Source organism: Miniopterus natalensis, chromosome 8 (assembly GCF_054644295.1).
Source record: "Miniopterus natalensis isolate mMinNat1 chromosome 8, mMinNat1.hap1, whole genome shotgun sequence".
NCBI classification, from domain to species: Eukaryota; Metazoa; Chordata; class Mammalia; order Chiroptera; family Miniopteridae; genus Miniopterus; species Miniopterus natalensis.
The window spans coordinates 75,354,840-75,370,944 of record NC_142088.1 but is presented as its reverse complement, the minus strand read 5'-3'; the positions used below and the strand labels follow the sequence as shown (position 1 = coordinate 75,370,944).

General features: G+C 46.5%; 1 protein-coding gene across 1 annotated transcript in view; it reads right to left on the bottom strand.

Moving 5' to 3' along the window:
- The window catches only part of CFAP221 (cilia and flagella associated protein 221), an 85,295-nt gene extending 70,293 nt beyond the window's left edge, over window positions 1-15,002 (bottom strand). Inside the window, exons 1-5 of the mRNA XM_016209810.2 lie at window positions 14,750-15,002; window positions 12,462-12,562; window positions 4,227-4,313; window positions 3,971-4,069; window positions 2,472-2,572 (exon numbers count right to left, since the gene is read on the bottom strand). Of these exons, the coding sequence (XP_016065296.1) occupies window positions 2,472-2,572; window positions 3,971-4,069; window positions 4,227-4,313; window positions 12,462-12,562; window positions 14,750-14,888 (527 nt within the window). The 5' untranslated portion in view covers window positions 14,889-15,002. The remainder of the gene's footprint in view (window positions 1-2,471; window positions 2,573-3,970; window positions 4,070-4,226; window positions 4,314-12,461; window positions 12,563-14,749) is intronic.
- Window positions 15,003-16,105: the final 1,103 nt, after the last annotated feature.

Below are 16,105 nucleotides of genomic sequence, written 5' to 3'. Positions count from 1 at the left end.
TGGCCCTAAAATGCATAGAGTGTGTGGGCCCCACCAGGAGGGCTTGGCCTTTGTTAGGTGAACCTTGGGGTTCCTGTACAGAGCACTTGGTACTGAGAAGGACCAGGTGAAGTGAGGAAGGGCTGGGATAGAGCTCGGGCAGAATGTTTTGGGGCAAATAAACAGAAAATGGAAGAACGAGGAGCCAAGAATAGACGTCACCCAAAATGTAAAAGTCTGAACACCCACTGTTGGCGATGATGTAGGAAAACACATTTTCATATGCTGCAGGTGCGTGTGTGAAATTATTTTGGAAAATAATTTGACATTAGACAGTAACAACCGATCTGTGCTGAACCTGCAATTTCATTTGCATGCATATAGCCACACAAAACTCTAGGACATGTGCCCCAGGCCATATACAAAGATATACAAAAGCAGTGTTGGGCAAAGAAAAAACAGTGAAAACAGCTCATAGGCCCATTAGCGGAACAGAATATCAGTGGTAAATCCATACAGCAAGACACTACAGCCGTGAACTACGGTTATATAGATGAACATGGCTGACCCACCAAAACATAATACTGAATGAAAAAAAGCAAGTTACAATAGAACTTACGTACAGCATGATTCCATTTATATAAAGATCAAACACTGGCAAAGCTAAACAATGTGTTATTTAGAGGTACATACGTATGTGTCAAAACTCTTCAAATAAATCAAAGAAATAATTACCACAAAATTCAGAATAGTGATTGCAAAGTTGCTGGTAATGTTTTATGTCTTAAAACTATTGTTCATTATATTATTTTTATTATTCTTGAATTTCTACAGATTATTATATATTCTTTTGTGCATAGAGCACACAGAGATGGTAGTCAGAGGCTCATGGGAAGGTGTGGGGGTGAGAAGAGGGGCACACAACAGCTCAACCAAGGCCACTGCTCCAGAGCTAAACTTGGGGGTTTCTCTCAGGGACAACAGATGGTACTAAGAAGGAAAGGTCCTGAAACTCATATATACCAGTCCTCCCACCACCTCCAAAGGGCTTCAGCTGCCCCTGCCTCTAACTCTAGCGACTTGTAACCCACTCCCCTGCTCAGTGCTGCCCGCAGGGACTTGAACTGGTCTCTGCCTGCAGAGGCCCAAAATCTCTGCTCACCATCTGGGCCTACATCACGAGGCATCTAGTGCTTGCCAGCCATTGGGCAGGTTAAAATCCTTCAGTGGCCCTTCAGCACCTACAAGGTGTAGGCCATGCTCTCTGCTGCTACACACCTTTGTACATGCTACTTCCCTGCCAGGAATGTCATCCTCACTCCCCACCCCACGGTGTCCTTCCAGGATAACCATGTCACCCTCACATGAGTGAGGACTTTCCCCATCTCTCCAGTTTTGTGCTCCCTCTTCTGGGCTGCACACGACCCTATATGTGCCTCTATTACAGCACTTAGTAATTAGCGTAATTAACTGGTGGCATGGGTCTAGCCCCTCTGGACTCTAAGGCGTTCAGAATCAGAACCTTTGGTTATTCCATTGGGACTTCACAGGCAGGACTCAATTAGAATGGAAAGTTGAGGCTGGAGCCAGGTCCTGCGGGTGCCTCCCCACCCCCCAAACTGCTAGGTATTAACAACTTAGTTGCTGACTCGCTGGGAGGTGAGGGGATGGCAGGAGACAGGGGCCAGGAAGCTGGGGTGGAGGGACTGGAGGCAGGGCTCGGGACAGCATGTATTTCCCAACCAGTGGAAAAGTATTTCGTATAATGGCATGGCCATTAAATCTCGGTATCTAACAGCTCAATATATATCTTCTTTATATCCCTACGGACAGACAGCACTATGGCTGGGAGTAGATATTTAATACATATTTACTGAAAACACAAGACAGATCTTAAATCACAATTGGAATCATCAACTATTCTCCCAACAAGAAGAAGGAATTTGAAAATTGGCTTCTATAGTGACGTTTTGTCTCTGTTATCTCTGCATTCATTTCCCGCTTCATTTAAAAAGATTGGTTAATGGATGGGCACGAGCTCCAAGTTGGTCCAATAAGACGCAGTCCTGAGACTTTTGCTTAAATACCCCCAACTCCTGCAGCCCCTCCCAGCACCCTTGCTGCCAACAGTGTCTGGAGCTTCTGGCAGCTGCCCTGCCCCATGCAGAGCAGCCAGCTGAGAAAGAAGGCCCAGCGGCCACGACGGGGATGACAGGGGCACCAGGCTCCCGCCACCTGACTTAAACTCCCAGCCCAGCCCTGCCTGAGCACTCACCCAGCACCCGGCAGCTAAATGACCAAATTAATCCCCTTTCCTTATAGTATTCTGACTGTTTGTTTGCTTGTTTTCCCTTTGTAATTACAGTTCTGGTCTAACTCGGCTAGAAAACTAACCTTCTACTGGGAAAAACACAATCTAAGTTTTTATGTATGTGACTATCTTTTAACTTTTCACACCCTGTGACATTAGGTAGTTCATTTCAGTAACTCACCTCTCACCAAGTAGGACATTGGATAGATTTATAAATGAGGGAAAGTCCAGTGTGTTCATGACAGGATAGGCATGGATGGGGATCAGCAACGTGTCATCACCCTAAAATTAAAGGGAAAAAAGTCAAGTTTATAGAAGACTGGAATTTTTTAAAGACCAACTTGTAGATACTTAATTTATTTTGTTTTCTATCATTAGAAATATTTCTAGAAAAAGTATTTTTTAAGAAACCTCAGTGTTTAAATACAACATTTAAAATAGTGGTTTTTCTTAGCTATAAACAAAGTATAAATAATTTTAAATACATTTCATTAAAATAATATTCACTATTATGCAGGAAAGCTGATGATAATAATGCCTTCACATAGGTATGAAGACAGTAGCTGTCTGTCTCTATTTTAGGAAGTTACAGGGAAGCACAGTGTTCGGTGGCCTGAGAGAAAGAGGAACCAGCAGAACCGGCTGCTCCAGAGCAGATGGGAAACAGAACTGGAAGCGAGCAGAGGCCTGCTCTAGTCCTACATGGAGTACGACCTTAGGCATGACCTTTAACCTCTGCAGGCCTTGCTTCTTCCTTTGCAGAATGGGGATATTCTGCCTTTCCCTGAGGCATTTTTGAGAATGGCCTGAAAAGGGAGAAAGTACTGCATAAATTCGAGGTATTTTTAGCATTACCACCGAGAGCCAGAACCGTGCTGGGGCTCTCATGATGCCTGGGGTGGGGATTTGTGTTCTTGGTACAGAATATTCCTCCAGAAAGCAATATTCTATTTTCAGTTTTAGTTTTTTTTTTCCTTTTAAAAAATTGAAGCTCATTTGTTACTAAAGCATACTCTTCCATTTTAGTTTTGAAAACTTAAATTTACTTAACCTTAAGGCTTCTTGACTTACAAGAGCTAGGGCTGGAACAGAGCAGAGCGAGTGTGCAATGACCGTTTTAAGATACGGATCGAGGGCATGGGAGCTGGCTCTGGCTGGAGGCCAAAGGATGACTTAGGGGACTTAGAAAAGGCTCATATGAAGTCATAGCACGGCCAGCCACCTGAGGTCGGGCCATGCAGGCTCCCACATCTCCGCAGACCCCAGGGCTGCCTCTGAGGACAGTCCCACACAGGATATGATCCTGTCCCCAGAGTTTATAAACACAGCTCAAGGTTCTTGCTAATTTTTTTATCTAGCACTTAAAGAGTATGGCTAAGTTATTTGAAAAAGCCTTCATCAGCTCCCAGCACCACGATAAATGAGGTTTTCAGGCCAGGGCAGGTGGGAAACCTGCATCGAACTGTGTCTTGTGGCTCTGACCCAGTTCTCAGCAGCCTAATGCTTTTCCAACAGGAACCCACTAGACAAGGGCCCTCATGCCACTCAGGCTGGCGAAACAAGGAACCCCAGGGGCTGGGCTGGGAAACTTCATGCCCACCATTCCACCTCTCTGCTTCCCTTGAGAATGTTAGTTTTGGCACCACCCCACCCTCAAAAGCCTGATTTCAAGAGACTCACCTTACAGTGAACACGGATGCAATCGTAATAGTATCGCCACTCATCTGGAGAAAACGTGACGGTGACTGTGAGGGACAAGCCAGGGACAAGGCGATGCTCCTAGAAGAAAAGGGGCTCTTGTTGGGACAAGCCCCAGAGCACTCAGAGAGCAGGACTCTGGTGACAACACCACACACAGTCCCAAGGTGACCTGTGACGCAGAAAGCCACAGCCCAACAAAGGCCACCACAGAGAGTGGGCCATCCAACAGGCTTACCTTTTTCACATACTTGATCTGAAAGTATTTGGTTTGCGGGGGTAAAATATGAACATGTATGTCCTCATCGGAGACATTGACCAGGTGCTGGGGAGAAAAAGCAATCAGAGTAAATGCACTGCTTTCTCCATGTGCACATTCATCTCCCCAATTACTTACCCTTTGTCTTACTCCTAGAAGGATTCTAGAAGATACAATGTATTCTTTAAATTTTTAAAAGCTTCTAAACCCATCATATGCTATTTAAAGAGTTATAAAATAAACACAACAAACACCATTTAACGAATAATAAAATACGCCCAAGTGCCACCCAGCTTAAGGACTTGACCAGAGGCTGCACCCTCTCCCAGGGTCCCCCAGGCACATATCCTTCCCAGTCCTGACAGGTTACAGTGTGTATCTATCTTCCTGTTGAGCTCCATGTGCCCTGTGATTCAACTGAGCCAAGAAGCCAGCCACCCACCGACTCTCACAGTTTCTCTAATTCATGCCACTGGTCCTGCCGCCCGCCCCCTCTCCCCCCCATATAGGCAGTCAAGATTTCAGAAAAAACAGTGTGGCTGGCATAGCCTCCAGCCACCCCTGGGCAAACTGAAAGGACTTCAAGGTCAGAGTCTTTGATGGTGAAGGGAGGCCAACCCTGTGACACAGGACCACCTGCCAGGTAAATTTACTGGGCCTCTGAGTAGAGGTCTTTTCCTTCCTCTGCTTGAGAGGGGAGCAAGAACTTTGGTCTCTGGGGATTTGGGCTTCACCTGGGCCAAGGGACAGTTAAGAGTCCTTTGGTTTCCAAAGTCTAGGCCAGAGGCTGGTCCTGTCACCGAGTCCATTGCCCAAGGCCTCACATTGATCAAAGCCCCAATTAGACTTCAGACGTTATTTCTTGGCGAGGTTACACTAGTGTCTGCATTTGTTAAAAGTTCTCATTTGTCACCTGTGAACATTCTCAAAGCCCCACAATCTTCGTGACCATGTTTTGGCACATCTTCTCTTTAATATGTTAAAAGCCTAAAAAATGAAAAAAAGTTGCCAAGACATGTCTTGCCTTCCAAGGGGCACTGCGGAGGGGCAGTCTTGGTGAAGGTGTGGGCTCCTGGGCCCCGCCCAGGACACCGGTCTTCCAGGAGAGGCTGAGGACAGGTGTGCTGGGACCCAGGACCCCTGGAGCTGAGTCTGGGGTGGTGGCACCTGCCTGGAGACGGAGAGGTCGCCACTCAACTCCAGGTTCTGGAAGTCTTCACAGAGACCTCTGTCCCCATATTTGTCACAGGGGGAGGACTGTGATGGCCTCGAGTTGGAGTTCAGGAAGAACCGGGAAGAGTGGTTACACTGTCTGTCATGTACTTTAAAATAAGTCAGTAAGGACAGTGCAACAAATAAGGGTGCATGAACTGGTTTCAACGTGCACCCTGGGGAGGTTGACCTTGGAGGAATCAGTGACCCGCACTCCAGGAGAGCTTGGGGGGCGCTGGGGGCCCTCCACTTGAGCCCACACCCCAGGGGTGGCCACCAGGAGGGCTGCAGCAATGCTCACCTGCACTGACACTTAAGAGAGTCTCCTTGTTAGCATGAGGGATGCTCAGGACACATGTATAGAAATATCTTGTGGCATTTCTGTGAAAATCTGGTGAGCCCAGAGCCCATTATCCTTTGGAAGGACATTCAAAGGCCCAGGACCCCCATAGGTCCCATGTTTTTCACTTCACAAAAAATTGCGTCAGCTTGGGGGTATCTCTAATATTGTCGACAATAAAATTACATTAAATTAAATTTAAAAAAAATTCTGTCAGCTGTTGGAAGGTCGGCCAGCCCACGTGCAGGGCTGCTGCCTGCGAGGCCTCCCTGCGAGGCGCTGCGGTCAGGCTTCTTGGACATCCTGAGTGTGACGGCCCCTTGCCCGTTTGCCAGTCAGTGCTTCCACGCACGGCAGAATTCTTCTCGGAGCCGTTTGCAGAGTAGCAGGCTGCCTGGGAGCAGGCTGTGGGGAGGGGACCTGTGCTTCCCACCTCCCACCAGGGTCAGATGATCAGTGAGAAACAACTTCATTGGCGTAGTCAGTTTGCAACCAGCAGCACTGCAGGCTAAAGACCAGAGGCGGGTCCTCAGAGCCGCTGGGCTGGCCCAGGTGTCCCAGGGCCCCCGACTGGTCCCAAGGGACAGGCGCTGGAGCCCGGAGACTGGAGATCCAGCCAGCACCTGTGGGTCAGGGGCTGAGCCGGATTTTGATTTTAAAAATAAAGAAACAGGATGCCTCCTCCAACCCGAGTGTGGCAGGGCAAACCCACCACACCCACTACCCATCTGCACGTGAGAGCTGCACGTAGCAGTCAGGCAACGACACCTGTGTTGTCACAGGAGGAACAATTAGCACTCAGAACATGCTGAGTGACTTCCTTAGAGTGAAACAACACAGGTCCCACTCTGTGGTATAACACTCTGTGATGAGAACACAAGATCTATTATTTGGCTACCGTTTCCCATGTTCACCTTCAAAAGATTCTTGATCTGGAATTATGCATTTGGATCAGTAAAAGAAGAAATAACAGACTCATACAAAAATGTAGACATTTAGGTTTACCTAGACGGGGGCGTAAACAGGAAGAAAATGTTCAGCCTTCACTTGACATCTGACGGGAAACGGAGGCTCGCTGAGACTGAAGGCTGGGCCCCCGTCCCACACGGTAGACAGCAGGGGCCACGATGGCAGCCAAGGACCCTCGGGTGGGGGTGGGTGGGGAGGGGCCGCATCCTTCTCACAAGGACATTCAAACCAGTGTTCCTAACACAACTCCTGGGGACATGTTTGCCAATGAGTTTAAAAAAACTTAAAACAATAACAAAACCTAACAAACTAAAGCAAGAAATGAACAACTTGCTCTCTACATTTTAGAAAACAAAGTCAACATCCAGACTGACTTCCAAAATATACTGGGAACACTGGAGATTCTGTTAATTTTGCAAGTCTCAATTTTCGATTATAAGTACCCATTGCACACTCTAACGATCACATCTTAGTGCTACTGAGGACTGCTGTCTGAGCCCCAGAGGACATTTAGTGCGTGAAGACACAGCGGCTGGGTCCCGCCCACAGCACACAGGGTTCCGTGGCAGAGTTGGGTCTAGAACCCTGTCTCCAGCTCTGGCCCAGGGTTCCTTCTGCTACATCCCACTGTCCCCTAGCTCAGCATAGCTCAGAGCCCAAACTGTACTTCCTATTTCTTTTTGTACTTTATCAGCAGGTCACTTTTACATTTTAATTGTTAAAAATATCCTTTCAGGACTACAATTGCATTCCTGCCTTTCTATTTGTAAGTAAAACTGGGGGAAAAAATAATAATCATTCAAGGGGGAAAGGCCTTGAGAAGGCGAAGAAAGTATTTAGAAAGTGTATTTTAAATGAATAATGAGTTTATTTGAAAACATGAATAATTCAGTGTTACCCTTGAGGACCGTGTAAGATCCTACCCTGTCTTTCCATCTTGGGGGTCAGTAGATAGCCCCAAACTCTCCAAAATCTCCGGTCCACTGGGGGCTGACCTTCTCCTGGCCCTCATGACCTTGAGGCTGCCTCCATAGGGCACCACATGGAATTCAGCTTCTGCTTCAGCTTTTCAGAACTGATTCCCACAACAAAAAAACCAACCCCACTCAAACTATGGGTTTAACAGCTTTTACTCAGATTTACAGGGGTTCTCTAAGTACTGCGCACAGCTCTCTCCACTCCCCCTCCCATCTCTGCTCCTCACAGGCCCCCTCCTCTCTCCTCTCAGAAGATTCCACAGGGCAGAGCAAGGCCCACCCCGCAGTGAAGTGTTGGCTTGGGGTAGATGGGGGCTAACCTTTAACCCCAGGCACTTATCATAGTGTTTTCCCAAACACCACATTTCAGACTTGAAGTTGGGTCTTTTAACACCTCCCCTCAGTGGCACAGCTTCTCAGTCAGAGAAGGTTAATACTCGACCCCAGGGATCTGGGACAAAATTCAAACAGCCTATTAATTCTTTAAACTGTTTTTTATCTTAAAATGCATGTTGGCCATGCATTTCACTCTAAAATTTTGCTGTGTAATGCATTTCTCTAAAGCAAGAGAGAAACTGATGCACCAGGAAGATGCACCGTGTTTACACTGGGGCTTCACCTCTCTGCACCCTCACAGACAGGAGAGGCTGGGGGTCTCTAATGCTGCACTAGGAAACTGAAGACTAACACTATTGTTTCAGGAAGGTCAAAGGACTGTGAAGTTAACTAAGATAAGGAGGTAGAGGCTAACAACTTTGTTTTAGGCTGGCAACATCACCACCCGTTGTCTCATGGGGAAATTGATTATTTAATTAATAAATATAGTTACCCAGACAAAACCATAACACATGGGGAAAAAGAATTTGAGAGATCTTGGTTTTGCAAAAACTAGACATCATTATTTCAAATTTTAAAGTAAATAGAAACATTGATTTCAATATGAATCCAAGCAAAATGTGATTGCTTCTTTAACCAGATCTGGATCAAGCTCAAATGTGAATGAACAATTTATCATGGTTTTAAAGCCATGTTCAATCATTCCATTCTTGGGCAATTTGCATAGTTTCCTGTAGCAAAACCAAGATAAAAGCAGAGTTGGATTTTCCCTTGTTTGGCAAGAATCTCAAGGTAATTGCCTTAAGCTTCCGCTTAACTTTGCTGATGGAAACAGGAGGCTCGCTCTCCTAAGAGCTCCAGAATGTTATTAAGATGAAATAATTTTGTACTTTTATCTATTTCTGTTTGTTTTAATGTCTGATAGAAGCAGTATGATTATTTAGATTTTACCCTGTATTTATTTGGAATTACTGAGTCCCTGCCAAGTGACTTCTAATTGTGGATCCTGAGAAAGAAGATACCTACCAAGAAGGGCTCCTGGTGGCTAATGGGACTTAACTTTAAAAACAGAATATAGCAGTCATTTCTAAACAGGAACACAAACCACACTTCAGGGAGAAGCCTGCCCTGAACTGCCTGCCTCTGCACTGAACTGCCTGCCTGCACTGTGTTCTTGCCATCTGAGCCCTTACAAAGCAGTTCCTGGAACTGTATTTCAACCAGCAGGACTGAAGCTTTCCCTCTCCACCTGGGGCTGCACAGCTATAACCCCATCAGCGCCTTCACCAACCAATCAGAGTGACTCCATTTTGACCAATCAGGATGGTGCCTTTTGGACCAGTGAAACTGTGAGGATTTGGAGTCTTCATTTGCATGAGTATGGACCAATCAGGGAAGAGGGTCAGGGCCTCCTCTCTATATAAGTCAGCACCCTGGGGGCTCAGAGATACCACTTTCTCTTCCTCTGGAAGACAGAAGAGTGTGTTTCCTGAGCTGGAGCTGACAAATGGAAGGCTCATGAACCAGGGCAGAGCAGAGGGGCCGCGCAGGCCGGTGGGGAAAGGAGCAGGGCAGTGTGGGCAGGCGGAGCAGACCAGAGCAGGGCAGAGCTGCCTCACCCTGGGGCCGTCCTGCCACCTCACAGCTGAGCTGTATTGCAGCTGAGCTGTTTGCACTGAATAAAGCTTCCTTCTTCACCACACCCCAGACTGGGGATTCCTGTTGGTGTTGAATTGGCACCAACGACCATTAGTTGACACAATAAAGTAAGTTCAGTACCTTCACAAGTGTTTATTGAGTGCCTTCTGTGTGTCGGGCACTGTGCTATACAAAGGACAGAAATGACCTCTGTTCCTTAGCAAAATGAAGCTTTACCTCCCATCAAAAGCCCTACAACCCAGGTAAACCAGATTGCATCCTGGTCTCCAAATAGCTGCATGCTTGCTTACCCTGAACCCCTCCTCATGATTTCCTCCATTCCCAGAGTGTCTTCTCCCTCCCTCTCACTTTGCTTTTGGACTATCCCAAATGGCTTCTCATCTACAAGCCTTTTCCACATCATGGGCAATAAGGTAATGAAAAGATGTTCGACATCATTAGCCATTAAGGAAGTGCAAATAAAACAACAGTGAGTTGAATGGTGGCCTCAAAAATACGTGCACACCCTAATACCTGGCACCTATGAAAGTGACCTTATTTGGGAAAAGGCTCATTGCAGATGTTATTAACTTAGGGACCTGGAGATAAGATCATCGTCCACTACCCAGATGGGCCCTAAGTCCAATAGAAAGAGTCTTTTTAGTGATAAGAGAGGAGAAGACACAGGGAATCTGAGGAGAAAGCCATGTGGAAATAAAAATAGAGGCTAGAGTTCTGCAGCCACAAGACAAACTGGAAGCAAAGAACAATTCTCCTCAAGAGCTGGGGACAGGCACGGCCCTACTGACTCCTTGGTTTTGGACTCTGGTATCCAGAATAATTGTCTGTTCTTTAAACCCCTAAAATTGAGGTAATCTGTTATAGCAGCCACAGAAAACTAACGTTCCACTCCTCAATATGTAGCCAAGAGAATATGTCCATCCAAAACATGTACACGATTATTCCTAACATCATTCATTACTCATAATGGCCCCAAAGCACAAACCCAGATTTTCATCAATGGATGGATGACTGCATAAACACAATGTTGTACATCCATACAATGGAATATTATTCAGCCATAAAAAGAAAAGAAGTATTGATATATGCTACAAACTGAGTGAGCCTGGAAAATATACTAAGTGAAAAAAGCTAGTTACGAAAGACCACATGTCCTTTGATCCCATTTATATGAAACATTCACAACAGGCAAATCTATACCAACAGAAAGTAGACTGTAGTTGCCAAGGGTGGGGGTGGAGTGGGGGTGTGAGGAGAGCAAGGGGCCTAGAGACAGGTGGTGAATTGTTTACTCATTATAAACAATGAATATTTATGAACGATAATTATTTTAGATCTATCCCACCATAATCTAGACAGCAAACTTAGAAACCAGGAAAAGTAAGCTCCAGAATGTATTACTGACCTTGGTCTTTGATGCCATGTTCTAAGAAATGTGTCCATGTAGGTTGATGGGTGAAGCTCCTAGTCACAGTTTCAAATCCTAACCCTTTTCCTGAAAGGGGACACTTGGCACCTAACAGGTTCCTCTCCTGATCTATCTTCTCTCCCCACTTCAATGCGTAAAGATTCACTGAAACTGCATCTCTGCTCATTGGGGCTGCTTGATAAAACCTCCCTCACTTCCTGAGGAGCTTTGCCATTTGCCAGTTTCTCTCAGTGACTCTCCTCACTCTGCGCATCTAACACAGCAGTCAGAATTCTATTTTAAAATGATCCACTTTAAGACATGGCTTTTAAGAATGCACTACATTTAAAAGTAGAGACTTGTGGCTGGGGACCAGTCCAGAGGGTGATATCACATACAGAGCCAGTGTCTCAGGGCCTACGTGGAGAGCCCACCTCTGCCCACTCCAACACATGCTCAGAGGCCATATGGCTCAGCTCTAAGGCCCAGATGGAGTAATTATGAGGTCCTGCTCAGTGCGACTTTAGGGTATTGTGTTGATGTCACTGAAGTTTATAGAGCAAATTTAAATGTTCAGGTCTCTTGGGCATGGGAGTTAGGAATGCTGTAGTCACCCATAACCCGCTCCAGTCTGAACTTCCAGTTCAATGGAAGGGGCCCAGCAAGGACTGGCCCTCAGCGTGGCTCTGTGGTGGACTGCAGTCACCGTCGGCTTTATCTGTCCCTTCTGAAGCCTGTTCAATGGAGCTAGCCCCTGCCATCCCAGGTCTGGCCAGAATCTCTTTGGCCAGAATGACTGACATAGGCATGGGCCCTTGCTGGGGCCTCTTAGGAAAGGAACCTGTCTTTCCCTGGTGGTGTAGGCATGGATTGGGAGGGAACTGGCTTGGAGGAAGGCAGCCTAAAAGTCAGTCTGTCTCCACCACTTAGTAGCTCTGTGCTTTTGAGCCAACTATTTAAGCTTTTGGAATCTCGGTTTCTGCATCTGTGCAATTGGAGTAACATTACAATGTCCACAGAGCTAGTATAAGGACTGAATTGAATTATGTGGGATGCAAAGCAAGCTCCCTGCCTCTAAGAGTCACTCAGCAATGACCACTACAGTTATAGAGTGCCGGGAGGAGCCTCTGGCACTGGGAAGTAACTTGTCCAAGGACACTGATGCAACTTCAACATTTCTCACCCTTGAATGACCTTTCTGGCCCAGTTTATACCTGCACTTCAGCTGCTCGTTAGGTGAATGAGTAATACAGATGCAGGAGATTCACATCTTTTGTTATTATGATCAATGATTCCACTTTCAAAGCACCTACCAGAATCTGCTGGTGTTGTTTTCCTACGTGATAGCCTCCAAAGTGCAGTATGCCAGGCTTTGCTTGTACAACCTTATTATTCAGAAGTTTTGCATAAACCTCTGCAAAGACAATGTAGACAAGTACATCATGAGCTGAGACAGAAAACATTAAAGGAAAGAAGGTCCCATTAACCTGGGCTCTTCTTAATTTAGGGTATTTCAACATGTGAAAGCCTCAGAGAGAGGACATAGCTGTCAACGAGACGGGTGATCTGTTCTAAATGAGCAGCAGTGCCTCTCCCTCTGATCTTACAAATCACTTGGGAGGCACCATCATCACATTCAAACTCACGTGTACTATTCATTACCTAGTAATTTGCTCTTCACGTTTTGTACAGTCTCTGCAGCAGAACATAGGCTCACAAAGTGCACAAGCCTGTCTTTGTTCTGTAACACTGTGCCTGCGTATTGCGTAACAAGTGCCCAGTTCAAAGAATCTAAACACTAAGTGTTTAATTGTATTACTGGATATTTAACTGTTATTATTTATTTCCTCTGAATAGAATTACACGTGATATAGAGAAATCTTTTTAAAATGGATATTACATAATACCTATTATTTGATACGGAGTAATCTTAAAGCTCTGAATAATTATCACTCTGGACAGTAAAGTCTCAAACTGTTATTGTAATATAAATGTCTTTTTTTTTCTTTCAGTTTTGAGAACAAGGTTAAAACAGCTCACAAAAGTGCCCAGGTCTACAGAACTTTCCCCAGCTCTTCTTGCAGGCACAAGCTGAGACAGCGGAGAAGGCTCGGAGACCCCACTCCATGGTCATTTCCATGCCTCCAGGCCTTAAGCCAAGCAAGAGTTTGTAATGCTCACTCCAACTCTCTGAGGCAGGCATTATCTCCATTTTGCAGATAAGAGAGCTGAGCGAGACCCAGCAAGACTAAGCAACTTGCCCACAGCTGGTAGTTAAAAATTAAGCCCAGGTCTGTGTTATTCCAGTGAAACTGCCTCCCTCAATGTGAACGAATAGTCCAGTTTCTTATAATGATCACCTTTCAGCTTTGGCTGTATCTCTGTCCTGGGAGCCACAGACACCCTGACCCATCCCGGAGCCCACTGTGACTCCAGTATGCATCTGCAGGGGGGCGATACATTTGGTGTTTCTGCTCCTCGCAGGTGAGCTGCTGTTGTCGTCAGCTCTGGGCCAAACTGAAAGGCTGGGATGGAGTTAGGATGGTGTTTCTGGGAGGCTAACTATCTCTGCAGGTCATCTGGTAATTTTTTAAGTATTGAAATTAACATTAGTTGATATTTTAAATGGTGAAGGCTTTGTTTTTAGGGCCATAAAATATATGTAAATGAGCATTTTTCTCTTACTGCCCAGAAAGAGTCAAGTATACTAATTTGCACTCAAGTTCCACAATGAAAAAAGAGCCTCACCAAATACTACATTTCCATTTGCAATGGACCTTGAAAGATGAGGGGGAAGCAACATGGAGTGATGTTGAGAGCTGGACACGGGGCTGCAACAGCTGAACATGAACTCTCCACTTAGCTGTGCCACTCTGGGGAATTCACTTGACCTCCCTGAGTCTTGGCTTCCCCAAAGGTATTGCGGAAACAGAATGTTGATGCCATGCGAATTAAGTGAAAAGAATAGAGGCAAAATGCTTCGCCTTCTACATAATAGCAATAGGGTTTACCAGGCTTCCCAGGATGTGCATGGAAAAAGGCAAGAAGGTGTAAGGTGCTGAGGGAGCAGGAGTAACAAGAAGAGGCCGGAGCTGGATGAGAGGGGCATGGCACGGGCATGATGCTGGGCAGGCTGGTTCAGATCAACAGCAAAGAGGGCTGAATGCCAGTCGAAGGAGTTGCAACTTCATTCTGTGGGCAGGGGAACCTCTCAGAGTATTCAGCAGGAGGGGGGCAGAAGCCAGCCAGGATTCTACCAAGGAAACTAACTGGGGTGTGAAGGGGGGTCTGGGAGAGAGTAGGCCAGGTTAGGAAGCACTACCATAGCCCTGGGGACCTGCTGAGGGCGAGGAACAATGCAGTGGGGACAGAGAGGAAAGATATTTGAGGAAGTGGAAGCGGCAGAACTTGGTGACTAATTCACACCTCAAAAATCTATCAGTTAAGTGGATCTAAATAGAACCATTGTTCTTAATAAAAGCTATTATGAGCCTATAAAACGATATAGACACATCAGCGCCAAAAATTCCACTCTGCTTTCTGGACTTTGGAGCCTCTGCAAAGTCGTGAGTCGTAAAGCAAGTCTGTTCCTACCACTCACTTGATTCTAGGAGGTGATTGGGCACTTCCCTTCTTTTCTTGGGCTCCTCCACTAGGCTCTTCAAAAGGAGGGGCGATACATTATTAAATGGTTCCTGGGCTTTCTTCAGTTCTCTGCTGGGGGTCTTCACTGCTGCCATTTTATCATGAAGAGTGGAGTGTTCTTTTTAGAGCCAAGGTCATTTCCTGGGAAGAAAACAGTAGCAGTACAGTCATCCATGAGAAACCACACACATTTTTTTCTCAGTCCTTGACAAATGTACCTCTGGTCTCTGCGGTTTATTGTGGTTCAGGCCCTCCCAGCCTCTAGTCTGTCCCCGGGCCACTCCATTCCCACACACGCTGTCCCATTAATCTCCCTGCATCACATATCACACCCAGTAGCGTGCCATTACTCAAGGCCCTTTCATGGTCCTAATTCTCAAGAGCTTTTCCTAAATGTAGTCCTGGCATGCTTCTTGAGCTATTAGTACAGCCACGTGAAGGAAAAATTAAAGGCTCTCATAGTAGAGTAAGTTTGGAAAATGTTGAAGTAAACAGTTAAACAGGCCTCTTCTTTCTGAGGTTTCTCCAAATCAGATTCTAAGATGTGACCATGAAACCCTTCAACATTTGGAGACACTGTCCAGGACACTGGCATTTATGAGCCACCTTCCTGGGCCCCTCTCTGGACAATGAGGCCCTGCAGACACCATAAGACCCCTCCATCCCCCCTGGGTCCTTCCTGGAAGCTGTCTGAGGACCTGGGGTCGGGATCCACGCCATGCCCTTTGTCAGACTTGCCTTCCTGTCACACATTTAGAGTTTCACCCTCTTTGCAGAGGCCACACTGATACCAACACTTTCACATTCTTTAGCAATTACAGGCTCTACGACTCATTTGGCATTAACAGTTTATTGCCCTGTAACGGACACCTTACAAATCCCACACATCTTTATATTTTCCCAGCTAAGTGTCTTAATGTGGGGCCCTGGCACAGACTGGGGACTGCTCCGTGAAGCCCCTGAAATGCCATGAAAAATCATGTGTGGATCTTTATGCGCTTGTTGTTTGTTGAGAAGGTTCATAGCTTTAGATCCCCCAAAGTCTCTGGCACTGAGCATAATGTGGTTGACTGCACTGAAGGTGCTTAATAATCACTTTCTGAAAGAAGTTTCCCCTCTCCCTCACTCCCCATCCCTCGCCCTGGCGTCGCTGAGGATTCCCACACCTCGGGCGGCCTCCCCGCCTGCCTCGCTCCCCGCCGGCCTCGCTCCCCGCCGGCCTCGCTCCCCCCCTGCCTCGCTCCCCGCCTGCCTCGCTCCCCGCCGGCCTCGCTCCCCGCCGGCCTCGCTCCCCGCCGGCCTCGCTCCCCCC